This window comes from Ochotona curzoniae, unplaced genomic scaffold (genome assembly GCF_017591425.1).
Source record: "Ochotona curzoniae isolate NIBS_2020 unplaced genomic scaffold, NIBS_Ocur_1.0 contig_4148, whole genome shotgun sequence".
NCBI classification, from domain to species: domain Eukaryota; kingdom Metazoa; phylum Chordata; class Mammalia; order Lagomorpha; family Ochotonidae; genus Ochotona; species Ochotona curzoniae.
The window spans coordinates 2,196,260-2,220,006 of NW_024466146.1; the positions used below are offsets into that span (position 1 = coordinate 2,196,260).

General features: G+C 37.1%; 1 protein-coding gene and 1 pseudogene across 1 annotated transcript; both read left to right on the plus strand.

Moving 5' to 3' along the window:
- The first annotated feature begins 1,582 nt into the window (after nt 1-1,582).
- On the plus strand, nt 1,583-23,649 carry ICOS (inducible T cell costimulator). The gene is made up of 5 exons (XM_040984530.1): nt 1,583-1,710; nt 19,730-20,065; nt 21,030-21,136; nt 21,652-21,736; nt 23,293-23,649. The coding sequence occupies exons 1-5, from the start codon at nt 1,653-1,655 to the stop codon at nt 23,313-23,315; spliced, it is 609 nt and encodes a 202-aa protein (XP_040840464.1). The 5' UTR covers nt 1,583-1,652; the 3' UTR covers nt 23,316-23,649.
- On the plus strand, nt 13,641-15,019 carry LOC121159364 (annotated as a pseudogene).
- Nucleotides 23,650-23,747: the final 98 nt, after the last annotated feature.

Consider the following 23,747-nt stretch of genomic DNA (forward strand, 5'->3'; position numbering starts at 1 on the left):
CTAAAAAATAGATACCTAGGGGAAACCTGGGCAATTGGGCAATCACCCTCAGAGCCCTTTGGTGCAGGCCTCATATCCTGTGGACGTCTACCTTGGTTTCCTTGCCCACGTGGCTTCAGCTTCTCACCTGCATGTTGTCTCTGACAGCCAAGTTGGTTGTTCCTAGGTAGGTCACACCTGGGAACAGCGTTCCAGCGTTCTGAGAACTAGGTCAGTCCTCTGGATGGCAAGATCAGCAGGCTTTAGCATGAATGGATCCACCTGATAGGTTAAGAGGAAAACACTGGAGGCTGACGCTTCAAATTCTAGCACTTATACTTACTACAAAGAAGACTGGAGCCTCTCTGTGCCTTAGTTTTCCTTACTGATAAAATGGGGAGATAAGTGGCATTCTGTCTCATAGGTAGTTAAGATGATTAAAGGAGTTAATATATGTGTAAAGTATAACAGCACAAATCTATATAAGTAGTAACCATTTGAATACATGTAAAACATCAAAGTAAATATTTGCTGTATTCAGCATATTTTTATACATATTAAATGTATGTTATTTAACATTTTATGCATGTCTTTTATTAATACATAGCATTGTGTATAAAATCTTTAAGCATATACACATATAATTATTTATATTATTACTTATTATTATTGCTATATACTTTATCTCCCTGGAATTACACAGAGAGCATTATGGGATTCTTAGTTTTTTTTTTAAAAAAAGAATCATTTTATTTATTTGAAAGGCAAGGTGACAGACACACACACGCAGAACTTCCATCTATTGCTGCATTCCCCAAATGGTGGCAAAAGTCAGGAGTGAACCAGGCCAAAGCCAGGATCCTAAACCTCCCTCTACATCTCTCATGTGATTGGCTAAGGCCCAGGTACTTGGGCCATCTTCTGCTGCCTCCCCATGCACATTAACAGGGAGCTGGGAAGAAGCTGAGCACCTGGACAAGATCTGGTGCTTATAGGGGTGTCAACATTCTAGGCTGCAACTTAACTGGTTGAGCCCCAATGCTGACGGCAGATTTTTAATTTTTTTTTTTCTGGTGACTGAATTAGGGAAAGCAGGATAAAAGTTAGTTTAAAACTGATCCCATCCTATGGAAAATTTCAGTTTGTAGTAAGGGCCACAGATACTATGCATCAGATTCCTACGATCGCCTTCTTGTAGATTTGTTCATTTCAATATCTTTAATGATTTCATTCTCACTCCGTGCTATTTCACAGGCTTTTTATTCTCTGAATAACATCAGATAGGCGTGAATTAAAATATGTGCATTATTCACCTTATGGGGATTTTTTTCTATTTCATTATTCCCAGAAACTGCTTTAATCAGACAAGCAGGGTGTGTCTGAAAATAATAGACATGGTCTTTTTAACTTGTTGGAGCCAGAGTAAGAGCCGGTTCTCTTGTCTTCCAATTCATCAATAATCTCTGGATTAAGTGCTCACTCCCCATGAGCAGTCATGCCTCCCATACTGCCATTTACATCAATGAGTAGATACCACCTTTGAATTGGCAGTGTCATACTAACTCAACCCCCACAAAACCCACTTCCTTTTCAGCAAATAGAAAACAACGGAGAACATGAATTTGTTGTGAGCGCTGAAGACCGAAGGAGGAGGGTGCCTGCTCCTGGCAAACATGAAGTCAGAGCTTTGGTATTTCTTTCTCTTCTGCTTCCAAGTTGAAGTTCTAATGGGTGAGTGGTCTATTGATCATTTTTATTAAATTATAATCCATGTGAACATTAAATAAAATCAAAAGTAGAAAAACAGCACCACGTAGAATGTGACTTTGTGAAAGTAGGAACGCTTTCAGATCACAGCTAAAGTCACCCTGTCACCCGTGTCACCATGGATGGTGTTGAGTTTGCTTTGCTGCCTTTGATATTGTGTTTTAAGATAGAACAATGCACTTCAAGAGACCACTGCATTTTAAAATTGTCTGCTTGAAGTTACCTGTCAATGGATAAAGTAAAAGTCTAGCTTACTGTTCTCAGGGAAAGATGAAAGATAAAATGACTTATGTCAATAGAATAAAAATTAAATAGTCCTGCCATTTGGGCAAGGGATTCTTTGTGTGGCATAAAATAAAATGGAAGGGTTTTGAAAATAAGGATTTTGATTTTAATCTTACCTGGATGATCTGTTATCCGAAACGCCTAGGCAGCCATGCAGTTTTTATTGACACTAAGTCTTAGGGTACCCTTTGGAGGCGAAGGCAGAGTGGATTATGTAAAAATATTCGTAGTAGCAATAGACATTAAAAAATCATTCTGGAATCTTTGTTCTTTGTCTTAGAAGGCATATACAGACTATATATGAAAATTTAAATAATGCTATCTGCAACATAAATTCATTTGTGTAGCAGCTTTTGCTGTTTCTTACCCTATACATTTTATGTTACCTTTATTCTCTTTAACCCTGAGCCCTGACCTTTAAGCTGGAAAAAGGAAAGTGAGATGGTTTTAAATAAGAGATTAGGATCTACCAGTGAAATGTCCCAATCTTATTGTTTTCTTATTTACTTCTTTCCTAGCAGCATGAACAATATACAGGTAGCGTTGGACTCGATATCTGTTCATTCATTTATCCACTCATTCATTGAATACTGAGCACTTGTCATACAGGAGGCATTCTGCTAGTGGCTTTGTATACAGCAATTAGCCAAAAGAGATGAGTCCTGCTCTTCTGAAACTAAGTAGGATTACTATGTAATCTCATGAGTTAGTGATAATTACAGGCAGAATTCAGTTCTATGAGAGAATGTAATAAAGGAGTCTGGCCAGATGGAGCGGTTGTGGAGGTGAGATTTTCTGTGGATGGATGCAGCCCTTGAACTAAGACTGGAAGGACAATGAACAGTCAGCATGGAGAAAGGTGTGAAGGAGCTGGAAGTGCAAGTGGCAATCAGTAAGGAGAACAGCATGAAGCTTGGTTAAATTCTTAACATAAGAAGGCACATGCTAAGAGTCGGTAGCAAGAGGGGATGAATAAGATCAGGGGACCAGAAGAAGAAGGAGTGTGATAACAGGGAGAAAGCACTAGGAAGAGTGCATCTGTGGCTGGAAGGCCAAGCAGAAGACACACTGTTCAAACTGCCTGGGTCAGAGCAAAGATTTGCTTATGAATTGTACAAGTCTTTGCAAGATTGGTTGGTGTTGCAAAGGTCATTGCAATGTGCCAAGTGCATCTGAGCAGTTATGGTGATGGTGTTGTGTTAAGGAGATTTGAACTAACATTGGTGTTATTTCTTTGCAAGTATAGAATCAGCCTTAGACACATTTGCATTTATAAGGTTATGAAAAAAATGTGCTTCTGGAATGTCATTTGTCTGGAGTTTAAATAAAAATGGTGCTCACTGTTATCACACAGAAAACCATGGAATGGAACTGGTCATCTTCCTATGTAACAGGTGGCAAAATTGAGTTAGGAATGACTAAATTTGGTGATTTTGAGCATGGTAACAATCACAATATTCAAAATGTCTCCGTATTGTATGTTCTCAGCAGCTACCATTTTAAAAGCAATCAACACAAAGAATCAAAATCAAGTCAGTTTAATCAGTGTGGAAACTCAGAATAAGAAAGGCAAAGTGACTTGTTGCACTTTGATTAGCAGCAAAACTGAGATTAAAACACTAATATGCATGACCCAAGCATATCCACTCCCTCATACTGTGTTGGAATAGCAGATTCAGCATAAATCTTAAGGCAGGGGTAGTCTAACAAGTGTTGTTGTTTTATTGGTGAATTACCACTTTTGGTTTATAGGATGTGACAAATACATTATATAAATTTAAGATTTAACAATAGGGGAAGCTTTATGTAGGGTATTTCAAAACTATTGTCACTGATTCATATTTGGTTCTGTGAATTTAAAACTAATCTGAAATAAAATGTTTAAAAAAGAATGTTAGAAACCTTGATGATGTCTAGTATGCTATGGATATCAGTGCAACGTTTAACAAAATTTCATTCTTTTAATGATTTTGGAATAATCAGAGACTCTTACTTGTACAAGGGCCTGGAAAACCTAAACTTGTATCTGCATTGAGAAGACTCTCCTTCTATGCTATGGGTCATGTGGGTGTCCCGTTGGATTATTTTTTTTAAAGATTTATTTATTTATTGGAAAGTCAGATTTACAGAGAGGAGGGGAGACACAGAGGAAGATCTTCCATCCGATGATTCACTCCCCCATTGAGCGCAATGGCCAATACTATGCCGCTCCGAAGCCAGGATCCAGGAACTTCTTCCCGGCATCCCACATGGGTGCAGGGTCCCAAAGCTTTGGGCCGTCCTCGACTGCTTTCCCAGGCCACAAGCAGGGAGCTGGAAGGGAAGTGGAGCTGCCGGGATTAGAACCGGTGCGCATATGGGACCCTGGGGGCGTTCAAGGCAAGGACTTTAGCCACTAGGCCACCGGACCTCCCTCCCCCCCCACCGTTGGATTTTGATATTAGAAATACAACTGTAAGTTCAGTGTGGAGAACACACAAAACTGGAAATGAATAAATGACTAATGGTGGATGGTGCTTAGTAAACATGTTGTGTCTTATGCTGTGTCTGGTGGGGAAGTTGGGAGACCATACCTCAAGGCCACCTGGAGTATTGCTTTGTTATGCAGTATTGCAGCGATTCCTGAATTCCACCGCTTGAGAAAAATAGCTCCATTGTATCTCAACACCTGCTCATTCCCTCGAGTTCAGAGAGAAGACTGTTGAATGGGACCTTTCCTGTATACCTGGTGGATATTTAAAACGTTTATTGTTCATTTATACTCAACACGATGAGGTTGTACTTGATTTTATTCCTTAAGTATTATGATGTTTATTTTTTGGCTGTATTTCTTTTGTTGTTGTTGTTTTTAATTTTAGTGATACTGTTACATAGGCTATTTTCCTCTATATTTTTACAATAGCATAGCATATGGTAGTATAGTCCTTCAGCGACAGTCACAAGTCCATCTTTCTGCTCTTGAAGTGAATCATGACATTTTAGGTATAGACCTTTTTGTTGTATACACTGTTTGGCTTTCGTTGGTTTGAGTGTTTCTTTGATCTCTCCCACTTGCCTTTTGTGAATGTGGACAGTTAATTATTCTTTTTAAGTTAACAGTCATTATCATGTTCAGAGAATCTTAATCGAATGACAGTGCTTTCCTATTGCGTTTAACCCCTATTGTCTACACTGACATGAAGACTCTAGAATATTCTTCCCTTTCTAGTCTCATGCTACCCCCAGTGAAGGTAGCCCTGCCTCACACATGGGTCTTACTGATTTAACTTGAACAGTTTAGTTGCAGATCTTTGCTAGGTTTTCTCTTGTAATGTTTTCTGTTCAAACAACACTTTATACCATACCACATATTTTTACAGATAACATCATTCTAAACATCTGCTTTTGTCTTGAGATTTATGTTCTGATTCACTAATCAGAAGATTATATATGATTTCCTCAAATGTCCCTGAATTTCCGAAGTCCAGCACAGGTGAAGAAGTCTTTCTTTGACTTTAAAGGGAGCTGGTATCTTCCTTTTCTGGTACTGTGGCTAATTGTCCACCATCTTACAGGGTTGCGGATGAGTAGTTTCATGCTTGTCTAAGTCTCCTTCCTTCGCATTGTTTAATCTTTACCTCCACCCACATCTCCCTTTCTAGAAATGCCTGTTATTCGCAGGTAAAATCTTGACTCATTTGTTTTTTTCATTATTAGTGAACAAAATGGCTTTCTTGACTTGCTTATGCTTATTAACCACAACTCTTTAGATGAAATGGAATAACATAGTTTTAAAATTACTACAGTCATATTCCCATTTCTTGGTAGAAATAAAATGTAGGTGTATGGGGGGGAGCTGACTTTTTATCTGAAATTTGCTCACAGTAATATCTATAGTGTTACATGACTTAAGAAATTTACCTTAGTGGGTAGACATTGTGGTGCTTTGGATTAATCCAATGCCTTTGTGCTCTTGTCAATGCACTTTGGAAGTAGCGGATAATGGTTCAAGTGCTTGTATTCCTGCCATCCACATATGAGGTCTGGATGGAGTTCAAGGCTCTTGACTTTGGCATGATCCAACCATGGCTGTTGCAGGCATTTGAGGAATGAGTCAGCAGATGGAATATCCCCATACACCTGCCATCCTGCCTTTCAAAAACAAACAATATAATAAATTAAAATTTTCCCCCAATATTCACAGTTATAAAGTGACCGAGCTCAACAACGTGTACTACCTCCTTAGTATGAGATTATTGAGTTTTCTAATAAAATGAGTTACTGGGCTTTGTAACTGTAACAAAAAAAAATGTATTTTAAATTCATTTATAGGCTTTAAAAATTAAGGAAGAGATCATCTTTCCTCTGTGAATCTTACCTCCATACTACTACTGTTCTAAAAAGCTGAAAAGTGACATTTTTGATTATTCTAAGTAAAATGAGATTTGTGATATTTGAAACTTGTAAAAATTCAAAAATTATTTCTGGAAAGTAAAAGATAAGAATGTGAAGAGTATAACTCAGAAATTCAAATTGTTAGCAAAGATTATTTTTCCTTTGTTTAGTCCTGTAAAGTTGGACAAAACAAATACTATTTTGAGGAGAGAAAGAAAAAGTAGGGATAAGAACCTTTGCGGGTCACACTTAACCTAATAATGTTTGTATCTATTTTGCTTGAGTAAAAAAGAAGAAATAGGATAATGGACTTGAAGTGATTCATTTGGCCACCAGTGCTGATGTAATGTGTTCCAGCAATCTTAAAACAGATATAGATTTTCAATAATCAATTAAAATTCACTTGAAAGTAATTCTTTCAAATTTGAGAAATCAACTCTACAGTCAATGGTTGTATTCTCCTAGGACCAAGCAATCAAAGAATCAATTTCATACAATAGTATGGAAACAACACCATTGCTTCTTCTGCACTCATAAAGCTGTTTATTTTGTATAGGTTATGACTAAAGAGAAAAAGTCATAGCAGCCACTGCACTTTCTAAATTATGATGAAATTTTCTTATATCTATGAATCTGTTTCTATATTTTTCTGTGGACAGATATACTATGGGATAATCATTAAGAATCTATTGACCCAGATTTTATTATTGATTCAAATACACAAGTTAGCTTACAATGATTGATGAATGCAAATATCCAGGAAGATGAGTGTATTAAGCACAATATAATGTTGTATCTAGGAAATTATAAAAGATTTTTGATATATGATAACATTTTGAATCATGGAACATCTATGTAACATCAATTAGAATACTGCTTTAAGCATTTGTGGCAGTAATTGATCTTACACATATTGATGACAAAGAAATGCCTGCGAATTATCTTTAGTCTAATGTTTAAAGGCTCTTTTTGTTTCTCATTAGCTCCTGTGCTCTAATTTCTCTAAAATTAGTGGGTTGGACTTTGAGCAGAGGATTAATAAAGTGTGTGGACTCTGGTGTCAGAATGTCTAAGTTAAAATTGTAACTTGTTTCACATTGACAGTATAGTCTTGAGCCAAGTATTTAAGTTTCAGCTTCTCTGGATGCAAAATACGGCTTAAAAAAGGCAACATGTGATTGGATTATGTTACATAACCTCATGACTTCTGCTTCAGTCCACATTGTTGCCAATGACAAGCTCTAGTCCTTTTATTTATGCCTGGGTAGCATTCCATTGTGTGTAAGTATCACACTTTCTTTACGCAGTCATCAGTTGATGACTATCTAAGTTGTTTGCTTTTCCTGGCTGCAGTGAAGGGTGCTACAATAAACCTGGGAATCAAGATGTCACTTAGGATGATTTCATTTATCTTGGATGCATATTCAGTGCGGGGATTCTGAATCGTATGGAAATTCTGTTTTTTGATAAACGTTCATTCTGGTTTTTATGATTAATAAAACGTTCATTCTGGTTTTAATTCACATTCCCACCAAAGGTTTGCCAGAGTTCTCTTTTCTCCACATTTTCACCAGAACTTCTATCCTTTTTCTCTTTCTATTTTTATTCTACATTCTCTTTCTATTTCTTTTCTCTTTTTCTAAAAATAATGATGCCCTATAGATTTCAATGAAGTAACTCAAAGGAAAGATTTTGAATGATTTCACCATAAAGAAAAATTCAATGTGTGAGAAATTAGTTATGTTTATTTTTCATTGGGCATTACACAGTATGTAAATGTTTCAAATTATGACATGGAATTCTAGAGATATATACAGTTTTTGTATGTCAGTTAAAAAGAAAAAAATTAAAATAGGCAATCTGACATGAAAGATTGCTGTGAGGATCTAATGATATATTGTGTGTTTAATCCAACACTCTTGTGTGAGTGTGTGAGTTTGTGTGTGTGTGTGTCTGTGTGTGTGTCTGTGTATGGGTATGTATTTACACTTTTAGCACTTGGTGAAGCTAATTCAGTCCATCTTTGCATTTGGATTGGGAATTTTTCACAATGTCCAGTAAATAGGCTCTTGCTCAATTTTTGTCACTTTATTTTATACATTCCAAGGATATTTTCCAACATGTATAGCCTTCCCTTTCCATACATTCATTCATTTAATATTACTGGGATTTATTGTGTTTCAGCTTTTGGGGTTATTTAATCAATCATGATGGTGCTCTTATTAGGAAACTCATAATTAAATGAAGAATATAAGCAATAATGCTCCAATATAATATGTATTATACATATATTGGTATAAACAAATTATTAGAAGTTATTGAGACTATAAAGATAAGATTCTTTATCAGGCATTCTCAGAAATTCTCCAAAAGATGAGTTGACAATGAAAATGGTTCTTAAAGTGTGTATGAAGAAGGTTTTTATATTTGTCATTTAGCTTATGGAACCAAAAGAATGATGCAAAAGTGACAGCCACATTTTTTAGTGTAATTTGAACAAATTATCTGCAAGATTTTAAAGGCATTAGTATCATACCAATGAGATTTAAAAAAATCTCAGAAACCACAGAGACTGATGGAGATATTTAAGCTGGAAGGATGAATACCTTTAGGAGGCATGCTTTTTTGGGAGAATCATGGAGGAGGAATGGGAGGAAAAAGATGGTGTGGAGATACTTCCGTAGGTGAGGGGTGACTTGGGAATGCTATGTATTGACAAGAGGCTTTGGGAAAGTGGTCAACATCAAGAAATATGTAGTATCTGGACAAAACTGAACTCACAAACTAACAGGCAAGGAGAATTACAGAGAAGTTTCAATGAAGAGTTTGATAGTTCTAGGATAGGTGCAGTGACTCTCTCAAGCACAGGGTTTGACTTGGATGAGTGAATATTGTCTCTATTGTGGACATGGAGCACATTTGACTTGCAAGGGCAAATCCTCATAGAGATGTCAAAAGGAGATTAGATACAAGGGTTGCAGATAATGAGTGAGTTACAGGATCATAAATGAGAGCTGGAAGTACGAGTACAAGTAAATTTAATGTAGCAAATGCTTTATCCATGTGTCTAGAGAACTTTACACAACAAGTGTGAAATACATAATAATGTGGGTATTCAGAGATATTCATAAAGCCCTTGCTCTCTATCTCTCTGTGAGGCTAAGTATAGTTTTTTTTTAAATTGTCTGTTATTTTTCTAGCACAATCATTTCAAATAAATAGTATTGAAATAACTAGTAAAGCAACTTACTTGCAAATTAATTACTCTGTATATTGTGTGAGTTTGAACAAGGAGAAAAATCAATCTTTTCTGCTTCTTGTTATCATGCTTAGAGAAGAAAGGTTAGTTTTGTCTTTGTTGTAGAGTTCCTGAGACAGTAAATATGACTCACACATTTTGTGTGTATATGTTTTGATTTTTGGAATTTCTCCTCACTTATCTTCACATTTTAGGTTTTGTTTTCTCCACATGCTAGAATTTCATATTTGGTTGAGTTTATCTTGGCTGCCATCCCTGCCCTCTCTGGATTCAACCTCTTTTTAAAAAAGGAATGCCTTTGAAAAGTAGCAGAAGAATAGGCATTGTAGATATACATATGTATCTCTACCAGGATCCTGAGAGTTGTAGCTGGTAGAATTATTCTAAAATGACATTGCTTTTTATGAAAATTGAAAAAATGAAAAGGTGTTAGGAAGCACACATGTTGGAAAATTTCAGAATTTCTTAGCTGAGTTGTCAATTGTGACCCAGATAATGTGACAATGGATTAAACCACTTCTTGGGTCATCTGAATTAGGTATTGATGTACCTGGACTGGGTCCCTGATACTCCATACTTCTGATCCGTCTTTGTACTGATGTCAACACGAGTTGCATCCTACTGATGCCAATGTGAGCTACTCTAGGTACTTGGAGTTCAAGGCTCCAGAATTTTTTCTGGTCGTCCCACGCTTTGGGGAGGCATTTCTGGAGTGATCCAGTGAATAAAAGATTCTCTTTCACTCTCTGTCTCCCTTACTCTTAGTCATTCTTCCTTTTAAATGCACTTATAAACATTTAAAATAAGTGTAATGAAAATAGTATAAACAAGGAAATTTTTAGAACTTTATTTCTTGTGCCACATTCAGGTACTGTGCTAAACTAAAGCTTATCATTGTTTGATTACAGTAAATGGGTTAATATGCACTATCAACAATTGCAAACTCAGGAGATCTTATCTTTCTATCACTCTGTGATCTTCGTGGAGGTTTGTGGTTAGAAGTCTGAGTTAAAGAGCATTCAATCACATTGTTGACTTGTCCCACCCTCCCTAGATTATGTGGGTTCTTTGAATACTTTTTGCAAAGGATTTTCAACCAGAGTCTGAATAAGATGGATCCTAAAAATACTATCTTATGTGAGTTCAGATAGGGTCAGAATTAATAGGTAAATAATATATTCTTGCTGTAGTGCAATTTTTAGGTGAGAGGTATTTTCAATTGATTTTTACCTGATTCCATTCACCAAAAAATCATTTAATATGTTTATCCTGTAACAATTTTGTAAACCTAAAGAAATCAACCAATATAAATTTTATGATGTTACCACTTAGATTCAAGAGAACATATTGTTTTTTGTATTTTAGCAAGACAGTCAATGATAAATAATAAAGCAAGGCATTTATACCACGAATCACTAAAATGCTATGGTTTATAAAGTGCTGAAGCTATTGGAATAATCATTGGTCTGGCCATAAGGCAGGTAAATTTTGGGTACTTTAGGAGATCTAGGGAGTCAATTTGATTGAATCCTGTCCTGCCCTATATGGGCATTAAAAAGCCAAAAGCTATAAATCACTTAAGTAATTGTTAATGGGCCTGGTAAATATTTACTGGTAACGAATCTTTTTCTTTCAAACTCTGACAAATGATTCTCATTAGAACTTAATGTAATAACTGGGTTGGTGTCTTGTATTCATACATCCCGGTGGACTTATTTCTAGAAGAAAAGTAATGTAATTTGCCTTAACTAGGTTTATGTCCCAGCTACAAGCTATGTAATCCTGGGCAAGGTGCTCACTTTGTTGGTGCTGTTTTTTAATTAATAAATGTAAATGCAAGCATTAAGATGAAAAATTTAACTTGATGCTTTCTATGAGCTATTTTGGTTTTTATATTCTGTGTTTCACATTGTATCTCTTTAGATTAACAACATTACTAAAATTTACATGTTCATTTGCCCTTCCATCCATTCATTCACCCATCCATCCATCTCTGCATCTAATAAGTGTTTCTTGTGGCTTACTCTAAGGAAGGTGATGTTGTAGACTCCTGGAATCGGTTTGTGAATGATTAAAAGACTCCTGATTTTAGAGATTAGGCTATACTGTGGTAGCAAGGAAATAAATAAATAAGCAAGCAATCCAAATGATTTTAAATGTTGATAAATATCTCAAGTAATAAAATAGAGAAGTACTTGATTATGTAATTTGAATTGTACGCTGATTTCCTATATTTCTGCTTTACATTCAAGAGAATCTAATGATTGCTCCTCCAACTGGTCCACATCCCCACATCTGTCTCTTGAATCACAAAATTTCTCCACTCTCTGCTTTCTGCTTCGTCTATTTATAATCATCCTCCACAGAGAATACAGTCTGATCTAAGAACCATAACCAAATGAGTCATCATCTTGCCATTAGCCTTGAAGAATGAAAAAGCAGCAGCCATGGAAGATGAGGGAAAATATTGTAAGTCCCCTCCCCCCCCACCCCCCAAAATTATCCAGTGCAAAGCCCTGGGAAGCATCTCCACATGTTTGAGGCATTCAAGTATGCAGTGTGGCTGTGGTGAAAGACTGTTGCAAAGTGAAGTGAGAGAGATGGGTTGGTTTATGAGAAGCCAGAGTAAGGAGTCAGATTTTACAGAATGGCTGTGGAAGTTTTCAAAGCAAGATAATGATCCTATTTGGTTATGGTTCTTAGAAGATCAGTCTGTATTTTCTGTAGAGGATGATTGTAAATGGACCAGATAGAAAGCAGGAAGTGGGGAAATCTGGTGATCCAAGAGACAGATGTAGGGGATGTGGACCAGTTGGAGGAGCAATGATTGCATTCTGTAGGACATAAAGCAGAAGTATAGGAAATCAAGCCTCCTCCCACAGACAGTGGCCCTGTAACCACAGTTGTGAGTGACCACTCTCACTTCTTGTGGTTACTGCTTTGGTCACACTTCCATTGGTGGTTAGTAATGGCTTTTGGTGTACTGACCTAAAAATCTTTCAGACAGCTAAGAGCTGTACAATGTCAGGCCAATAATTTAATCTGTCTGAGCCTTCAGTTATCTGCAGAAGAAAGAACTAAGACTCACCATATGATTTTTAAATCCACAAGGTGTAACGACTGAATCATGTCACAGAAAGGAGACTGAAGGTGAGGAATGAAATGTGGACTGACAGTATCTGTGAAAACGTGTTGGAGCTGAAGATGGTGCATTAAGAGTGAGGAGCATGCTGAAGAGTAATGTAAGAGACAGTGCGTTGAGGGAGGTGGTACACGAAGAAAACATAAACTTGAGAAAAACGCAAGATGAGAGAGATTGGTTAGGATGATACTCATAATTTTAAGTGATTACTATAGTAGAGGAACTGACTAAATAGGTTTGATGCTCAAACAATCAGAACAGACATCAGTAATAAAATGAATGCTATCATGTCACTATTTTAAGCTGATTGTTGGATCTGGAGATAAAAATATCCAAGGTAAGTGAAGAGAGGTTGTAGCTAGTAGCTTCTACAGTTAGGAAACGCTAATGTATTCAGATTTTCTTTAAATTGTTGGTTCATTAAAATGATAATAAAGGACAGTCTTCTTTGATAATGTCTCTCAGATGTCACCAAATGCTAAGGAGAATTTGTAATTTTGTGTTTGAGCATGTATAGCTCATAGATGCCAGAGTAAGGATGAATTGGTTAAATATCATAGTTGAAACAATTCAAATTAAAAGCTTAAGAGTTGTACAATGGTTTCCCAGATGGAAAGGAGTAACATTGAGTATATGAAGACTTGAGTTAGCCTTCTTATTACTACATGTAATAGTAAATAGATGACCCTAGCAGTGTTTGTGGTTAAAAATTAAAAAAAGAGGTTGGTATTGTGGTATAGTGAATCAAGCCACTGATTCAATGCTCACACTCCATGTGGGTGCTACCAGGTGGCTTAGCAGCCACTGCGCATGTGTCAGTGGAGCAGGCTTTAACTGAAAGGCTTCAGCTACAGTGGACTGATTGAACAACATCATATTTACACCAAAAAAATGTGGTACATTTTATAGACAGCTTGCAGAATGAAGGAATTGAGGTTGATCTGGTAAAGGGGAGAGACTATTCCATGGACAGATGCTGTCACAGCTGCGGGAGGTGATGGCACAACGCTTCTTGCAGTGAGTATAGTCTTGGACAAGCTCAAGCCAGTGATTGTGGTAAACACTGATCCAGAATGGTCTGAGGGCCATTTATGTCTGCCTGTTCGATAAAAATACATTCCCTTCCAGAAGCCTTGCAGAAATTCTGACTTGGTGGCTATGGAGGCAGTGAATCCGTCTGTACTTTGAAGGGACTGGTATAAATCTGTACCCATGAATCTTCATGAACAGAAATTAAGCTTGAATTAACAGAGTGGCACTTTGAACATCGATAGAGGCATCGACAAAGAGGCTTCAGGACCCCAACTTTTGCCAGTAAGAGCATTACATGACATCTTCATCAGGGAGAATCTATCATCCAGGATCTCTTACTATGAAACTTCAGTTGATGACGGTCCACTGGAAAACTGTAGAGTTCAGGGCTCAATTTGTGTACCGGCACAGAATCAAAGGCCTTGTCATTCAATATTAATAGGGTTGCAACTCAGACTGTGGAAGATGTGTTAAATATTGTGAAATGAGAAGGAAATTTGGATCTTCCATTGAACAAAGAATTGGTTAGCGAAAGTAACAAATGACTATAATGAATCCTTGCTCTCAGTGTTAGAGAACCAATAGCCAACAGGGTTTTCTTAAGCAGTCATCGGCGTTATTTCTCCTCAAAGGTTTGTATTTATTCTTATTGTTGGGATGCCAGAATGGTAGTGCATGGAGTGCTTGTTCAAGAAATCACAACAGGTCTATGTTGCCTTACTGTCCTCTTGTGGGTTGACAACACAATGAAAACATTTATTATATAATTTCACTGCACTGTTGCTTTTATTATTTATGTTGCTTTGATGATGTTTAACAAAGAAGATGAGCTTTGAACTGTGTGCTTCTAGAACAACGAAGAATTTCCTTGGATGGCAAATTTGATTACTGGAAAATATTTTACCTGCACAAACAGACTATTATTAGTCAGAAAGGTCAGAAAGTCCCCTCTCTCCTCACCCCCCTTTTTTTGTTATTGTAGAGAATGGTTAGCAATCAGCTCAAAGACCATGTGGGTGCCAGTTCTTGTCCTGGATGCTTCAGTTTCAGTCTTGCTCCCTGCTAATGGCCTTGGGAAAATAGCAGAAGATGGGTCAAATGCTTGGGCCCACGCCATCCGTGTGTGAGACTGGGATGAAGTTCCTGGCTTTGGTCTGGTTCATGCCCTGGTTGTTGGAGTCACTGGGGGAAATGAGCCAGTGGATAGAAACCACTTCCCTCTCTCTGCCCTCTGTAACTTTATCTGCTAAGTAAATAAAGCATTTAAAATAATGAATAAATTAATAGTCGATTATGTATGATAGAAATAAGGTATTGGAATCTTCACTTGATGTCAATGACATTTGCCTTTGACATTGCCATTCAAGAAAAACTTAGGAACACTCCTACTAGGCATACCTAGATTATTTTGTGAGCAAGAAGAGCAGTTTAATTCATTCTAATTTCTCCTGAATTTTCACAATAGTTCATTACTATATTGAGGCAGAAGGTGTTGTGGGAGCATGACCTTATCTCATGGAAGAATCATTCCATAGCAAAGTATTGGCCTGGCTTGCTGCTTTTAGATTTACCTGGGTATGTTTGAATAGTGAATACTCAAGCTAGTAAATGTAGGAAAGAACTTTAGTATGTTTTTGTCTCACTGTCATATTTCATAGATTAGGAAACTTAAGTCACAAAGCCTCCCCAGTGGTTGAACCAAGATTTGATTCTGCTTTCCTTAGGAAATATTGCACTTCAGCTTCTACCACACTGCACTGCCAACTCTGATTTTCATGTTATGCTGGGTTATAGATCACAGAATAAACAAAAAAGAGGAAAAAGCTGCTGACAAAATAGTTTTGAGGATTGGAAGACAACGTACACACTAGCCACAGACACCTCTGCCCCAAGTCTCTTTGTGGTTTACTTGATAATACTCTGAAGTCTCTGGGAAATTTGCTCTGAACATTTATAAAGAAACTAAGAACCAGTCCACTGATTTTATCTTCTGTAAAAACTAATACAAGATTTAAGCATCAAAACAACAGTGGTGCACTGTAATTTACTCTTAAAGGCAAATAAGTAGCCAGAGCAAATACCTTGCATTTTAATTGGATGTGTACTGCAGCTGTCTTCATGCTGACACATCTCTCCTTATTTCTTTGCTTTTAGTAGTAGGAAACAAGCATTATTTTCTTCCTGTATACTTAAAATAAAAGCAGTTTCACTGTAAATCAAGACAGCTCTACAGAACAATGAATAAAATATGAATGTAATCTACATGAATGAATAATGATTATAGCACACTGCCTAACTCTCAGCGTGGGTCAAGAAACACGGCATTATCAGCACACTTGAAGCCTTTCTATCCTTGTGTTTTCTTACCTGGTTCAAATTTCCTCTGCAGACAAAAATCACTATGTTGAATTTTATAGCAATTCAGGTTATATGCTCTATTTCTAATATTTATAATGCTTGTTCAAGAAATCACAACAGGCCTGTGTTGTTTACTGTCCTCCTAGATAGTATATTGTGGATTGACAACACAATGAAGACATGTATTTATAATTTCACTGCATTGTGGCTTTTATTATTTGTTTTGTATACCATTTGTCAGTCTAATATTTGCTTCTTTGACAGTGAGCTGTCTTTTTTCCCCTCTTCTGGCTGATTCAGGATTTTTTGCTAAAATTGAACTAGGTGTGTATTTTTTAAACAAGCTACTTAAGATTCGTTGAAATTCTTGGATTTTGATTGAATTTTTAATAACTTTAAACCCCATCTTCCAGTTCATCAATTCTTTCTTTAGCTCTATCTAAATGTGCTAATAAACCTAACCATTTAGTCTTTAATCTGCTAGTGCATGCTCTTTGCCCATTCTAGTTTGTATCTTTTCAAATTAGCGAATTTTTTTGTGCTGTTTAGATAATATTACAAGATTGTCTTTTATTTCTCTAAACTTAATAAGCACAACTTTTTGGATTGAGTGCTTTAATAATGTATATATCAAAACTGTGGGTTTATTTCTATAGGATGACGTTCCTGTGGCTATCCTTTTTTTCGTTGTGTTTGTTTTTTTATGGTATGCTTGCATCATAGCATTGTTGCATGTCATTCTAACATAAATATTTTTAGATACATTGTGAGGCCTAACATAAAATTGCTTTCTTCTTGAAACAGTTTTATTTTCAAAAGCCTATATGTGATAATAGCCTGAGATTTTATTAAGATTTAAGGATTAAGATTTTCTGGACTCAGAAGTGAAGGACTGGAGTGATTCAAAGGTGTGTTATAATGTACATGAGGGCTGGTTTGTTTCTGAGTTACTTGTTCTCTAGGTATTTAACTCTGAGACAATCTTATAGACGATTCCTCCCTTGGTGACTCTTGGAGTTAAGGATTCAGGAGAGCAGCATAACTAAAGCAGTTCCAATCTGCACCTCTGGGTTTTGGTTTTATCAACAAATTTCACCTAGAAACTTCTTCTCTTTCTCTCAGGTCTTTTTTCTAACACTTTCAAAGGTTTTGTTTGACTGTTTTGCTTGTTTTGTTGTGTGAATTGCATTGGATCATCTAGACAACCATCATTGAAAATTAGAATAGTTTTGCATGATGTTTCTAATTTGAGTGTCTATCCCCTAGTAATATAAACTAAAAATATAAATAGAGATTTTAAAAACTAAATAATTTTGGTGAAACTTGAAGAAGAGTAAGGCAAGTAATACAAGCAAACTTGTGGCAAATGGACCATCCTGCATAATGCTCATCCTATTATAAATCGCAGCATCTCCTTAAGAAAGCTGAGGTTCCACAATACATATCATGACAACAATGTTTAATTATTTTGGTCAAATGTCATAAAATTTGCACAAAATTAGATTGCTGAAAACAATCTTAATATTCAACATTAATGGATTGGCTTTAAATTAAGATAGCTTAACATGATGGCCTGCTACATAATAATTAGGAAGGATAATTATTACTATGCATTTATAAAACATAAATATTTATAATGTAACATTAAATGACAGAATACAAATTAATATATTAATATGAAAGTATACTTCTAGAAGATAAAGAGCAAAAATGTCCAAATACTATTTCTATTTCACTGGACCACTGGACAATTCTTTTTCCCTAAAAGAGTTTTACATAGTGGTCTGAGCTTTAATCTTTGAATAATAAAGGCAGCAGGTTGACATTGTGGCAGGGTAAAGCCTCTGACTGCAATGCCAGTATCCTATCTGGATAGCAGTATGAGTCTCAACTCTCTACTTCTGATCCAACGCACTGATAATGTGCCTGGGAAAGCAGCAGAAGGGGGTCTGTGTGCCTTGGTCTCTGCCACCCATATGGGAGACCTGGATGAAGCTCTTGGCTCCTGGCCAGTTACAGCCATTGTAGCGATTTGAAGAGAAAACCCATGAATGATAGATCTCTCTTGCTCTCTGTCCCACCCTTCTACCCCATAATATCTTTCAAATAAATAAATAAATAAATCTTTAAAAATATATAAATACATGAAAAGAATAAAAACATGTTTTAAAACTTAGATAGTAAGCCATCATATTAATACTTTTCCCAAACAATTTTAGCAGGTAACTTTACTGTACAATTAGGGAAAATGAAAAAAGAAAAGCAAGAACAATTTGAATTTCTTCCTTTTGAAAAGATTTATTTTTTTTTATTGATTTGAAAGACTGAATTACAAAGAGAGGGGAAGACAGACAGATACATACCACACACACACACACACACACACACACACACACACACACACACACCCCAGGTGGGGAGAGAGAGAGAGAGAGGTCTTCGTCACCTGGGTTACTTCCCAGATAACTCCAGATGACTGCAGTAGCTAGGGCTGTGCCAGGCCAAAGCCAGGAGTCTGGAGCTTTATCTGGTTCTCCCACCATGGGTGCTGGGCTGAAGCACTTTGGGCACATTCTGCTGTTTTCCTTGGTGCATTACCTGGGAAAAAGATTGGAAATGGAGCAGCTGGGACTTGAACTGGTGCCAGATGCCAGGGTCACAGGTGCCTACTTTGTTTGCTATACCACACATGGGCCCCAGAGTGATTTGAATTGTTTAGAATCTGCAGCCAGGCCAAAGGTATTTCAGGTTTTGTGTTAACCACATGCAAAGAATACAGCATTATTTTATTTCTAGAAACTTGAAATAGATTTGAAAAATGAAAATATAAGCATAAATCTGGGCCTGATGTTTATCGTCAGTCTTTGGTTCAGTTCTGAATGGATGAGGTTCAGAAAAGACATCTTTCTGTCATCTGAAAATATTTTTGTCCTATTCTTCTGTTGTCTTATGGAAGGGCATAATTTAAATATATGTATATTATATCGAACACTTCATGCTCAGATTAAGACATTTTGAAATTTTAAAAGCGTTTTCCCTACAAATTGTGTCGTTTCCAAAATCTTTGCTTGTTTGGCTAAGTTCTGTTCATCTTTTAATTTCAATTTTATAAGTAATATTTAGAGTAGAATTTTTCTGATCCTCTGATCCAAGTTATAACCCATCCTAACCCTACCACCTATATTAGAATGGTACTCCAGTGCTAGCCCAAATTATGATGCATTCCTACATTCATTAGTTTACCATCAGTCTCTAATATGGACTCTGCCAAAGGCGGAAGACCATACTATTCACTGAATGCTGTGTAAATATATTACTTAGTGCTGAACATACTAAAAATTATATATTCATACATGACAAATGAGCTTCATGTTAATTTATTGTTCTAGGAGATTCTTTGGATGTAAACTTATTTCATTTGAGCATAATAGAGGTGATTTAATGAAGAGATAAGTGTTCTAATGTAATTAATAGGGCAATAGATTCATAAATCATTACTTTTGCTTTTTTTTTTTCCTTTCTGTTTTATCCAGGGGAAACCAATGATTCTGCCAAGTATGAGATGTTTGCATTTCACAACGGAAGTGTGCAAGTTTTATGCAGATACCCTGAGTCTGTACAACAATTCAAAATGCAGCTGCTGAGGGGGGAACAAGTGCTCTGTGACCTCAGGCAGACGAGGGACAATGAAAACGCAGTGATTGTGAAGGCTCTGAAATCCTGTCAACATCAGTTACTCAACAACAGTGTGTCTTTTTTTCTATATAATTTGGACAGTTCCTATGCCGGCTATTACTTCTGCAAGTTATCAATTTTTGATCCTCCTCCTTTTCAAGTAGAGACTCTTAAAGAATATTTGCATATTTATGGTAAGAGATTGCTTTCATCTCTCTGGTTCAAGAGTCACATTTACAGTTTGACAACTTTCCTCACTAATGAAAAACAAATAAACAAATATGTGTTTCCTGTTGGAATTTATTCAGACAAGGCTGAAAGGAAGCAGTTTTGATGAAAATATAAAATTTACTATAATAGCAACAACTAGTATCAATCAATAATATGCAACCTAATTACAAATCCTACTAGGCTAGATAGATCATGTTGCTTTTAAGAAACAAATACCATTGGGCCCGGTGCAATAATGTTGTGGTTAAAGTCCTTGCCTTGCACGCACCAGGATCCCATATGGACCCCAGTTCTAATCCCGGTGGCCCTGCTTCCCATCTAGATTCGTGCTTGTGGCCTGGGAAAGCAGTCGAGGATGGCCCAAAGCCTTGAGACCCTGCACCCGCGTGGGAGACCTGGGAGAAGCTCCTGGCTTCTGGCTTCGGATTGGCTCAGCTCCAGCCATTGCAGCCGTTTGGGGAGTGAACCATCAGACGGAAGATCTTCCTTTCTTTCTCTCCTCCTCTCTGTATATCTGCCTTTCCAATAAAACAGTTTAAAAAGAAAAACCAAATACCATTACAATTAAGAGTAAATATAGGAAAAATACCCCTAACTCAAGGTTTAATGCCTCTTATTTCTGTTCTCCTAAGGTTTAAGGTTTGGTTTTGTTCAGGGTTAGTGGGATTAAAGTATAGTCAGAAAAGCCCTTCTTGTTGTCCACATTTGCAAACTTCTTACTGCATTGTCCATTAAGTTTAGTGCTATAAGATATGTTAATTACCATGTATTTCCTGGACTTCATAATGAAGGAAAGCTTTATTTTGTTTGATAGCTCCTTTCAATTTTGTAAAACCAACAAGCAACAACAACAAAACGAAGTGATTCAGCACTGTGCCGGGAGATGTGTTGGGTTTTTCACTAACATAACTTTTTTTTCCCACCCAGAATCACAGCACTGTTGCCAACTGAAGTTCTGGTTACCCATAGGATGTGCAGCTTTTGTGATAGTCTACATTTTTGGATGCATGTTTATTTTTTGGTTTACAAAAAAGGTGAGCAATTTCCATCTCTTTTTTTTCCTCTCTGTCTCTCTCTCATTCTCCCCTTTCTCTCTCCCTCTTCCCCCTTTCCTCCTTACTTATTTCAAATAAATAAAAACTTCTACAGCAACAACAACAAAAGAACTGCAACAAAAATTTCTCAGTGTTGTGAGATGTTGCTTTTAGCATTTTACACTGTAGAATCCCAAAGCCATTGTGCATATTATGTGAATGTGCCGTTCTCAGTATATGGACCAGATAGCGTGTGTATCTGCCAGATTGGAAATTGATAAGAGAAATAAAAAAAGGAAGAGAATGGGATTGGCCCCACAGTCAAGTTCTATTGGGGGAAATAACAATATGGTGAAAATGAGGAAGTTCAATAGAAAGCTCTTCTTTGAAGATTTTATTCTTTTATTCTTCTGCTTAGCATAAATTCAGAAGCTTTTTATACAAACAACAGGAGTGAACATAGGGAAAATAGGTGACAAACCATGTTTCTCTCTCTCTCTCTTTTTTTCTTTCAGAAGTATCAACCCAGTGTGCATGACCCGAATAGTGAATACATGTTCATGGCAGCAGTGAACACAGCTAAAAAACCTAGACCAGCAGGTACAGTGCTGTGAGGAAAGCTCTTTTGTTTTCATTTAGAAATTTCAGTTACTTTTTTAAAAGGGATGCAAACATGTCAAGACCTAATTTTTCTGTTTTCTGTGAGAATCTGGAATTTCACTTAATTCATACTTTGTACAGTGTATTGAAAAAAAGACAACAGTATGTTTTTAAACCACTATTAACAGCAAATGGGAAGTTCATAAATGACAATTGTATCCAAGTCCTTTTACAATGCAGGTTATGAGAATTGAGATGGGTATAAGTTTTCTTTGTGGGAAAATTTGTTACGTTGTATGATGAACATTTATTGCACATCAGTTAAATATAAATTACTGAGTGAGAACCTGTGGTTTTTGTGGAATTGGAATTAGAAAGACAGAGTTGAGTTGGCACTATCCAGGGAAAGAAACACAGTAGCAATGTTCAATGACTTCCACCTAAAGAATGTGCAAGTTTAGAATTCTTGGGTGACTTCAGAAGATGATTAGGTGGGGTGGTAAGCTTTAGCGTTGAGTGTTAAATCAGAGGACGGTGAAGTTCTAGGAGCACCTGGAAAGTCTGAGGCATCTGTTACGCAAAGTTTCAAAGTCTTACACCCTTGCGGTTGCCTAATGCAAAGTACATAATGACACAGATGGCGCTGCACAGCTTGCCACCATTAAGTGGTTAAGGACTGTAGGGAAGGGATGTGCAGTTTGTGTAGCATGAGATACAGGGAATGGGAGCCAGAAATGCTCCTTTATGGTATCTCCTCAGTTTTTGGGGTGCCAGAAGTTGATGCCATGAGTATTCTGTGACTCATTTGCTGCTGTTTTATTACTTTCCTATCGGAAAAATAAACAAAACAAAACCAGCTTCTGTTTCTCCATGTTGTGCTGTTAAAGATGTGTCTTAGTTTGAGTCCCTGAAGGCAGAACCTGGGTAGGTACTTCAGGGAAAGTCATTCATTTGGAAGATGACCCTGGGAAAAAAAGAAAAGGAGAGTGAGGCAGATGAGGAGAAAAAAAGCAAATGAAGATCATTGCCAAGGTCTCATCTCTAGACGATGGGGACTTGAATTCTCTAGAGCTCTGTAAAGTATTCAGGTGCCTCCCAGAGTTCTGCTGAAGGTGGGCTGGTGGCATTTTTATGCACTGTTCAGTCACTGTTGAATTGGGGCTGCCTGCAGGAACCATCAGCTTTCTCTAGTCCCTGAGCTGTGTGCATATTCGGGGCAGTTTCACTCTGCCATGTCCAGAGAATAGAAGCAGAGATGTAGGCTGGGGCAGTGGTGCTAAATCAGTAAGACTGTGCAGCAGCTTGAGTTAGAGGGGGCAGTTCTGAAAAGAACTCAAATAATGTCTCATGTGGGAACTGAAAGTGGACTGGGTAAAATCATAGAAAATATGAAACTGGTACTGCATCTTGAAGCAAAAAGATGAGCTTTGAATCGTGTGTGTGTGTGTTTGTGTGTGTGTTTAGGAGACAAAGAAAAAGGGAGCCCTTGGTAAGGGAAACTGCACATGGAGCGCTTAAAGAATTTGTTAATTGGTTATCATGGTTATGTTTTACAGAACTCTCTGGCACTCGGGCATGAAACACACCAACTGCGTCTCCACTCCCACATCCCACTCCCACTCCACCCCGCCACCTTGCAAGGAGAGACTCCTGGACCATGGATTTTGACTTGATTTGACAACATTCATCTCCTGTTGGTGTTTTGTGCAAAGTGGACCAACAACTCTATATGCCAACAGGATTTTAGTACATTTTCTTGGTGCTGCTGGTTTCTCACCTTCTTGCAACTAGCCTTACAGAAAGTTCATCTCATATGCACTCAACAAACAGACCTCACTAGGAGGGAATTCCTGTCTCCATGCCAACGCCTAGCAGCTCTACACTCAGTAAAACAAATGTCTTTTTTTTTTTTTCAAAGCTGAAAATGCATTTAATCTTCAAAGCAAATGTACAGCCAAGGGCCAACATCTGTTTGTGTTTCACTATTAGACCCTCTCTTCTCTCTGCAGGG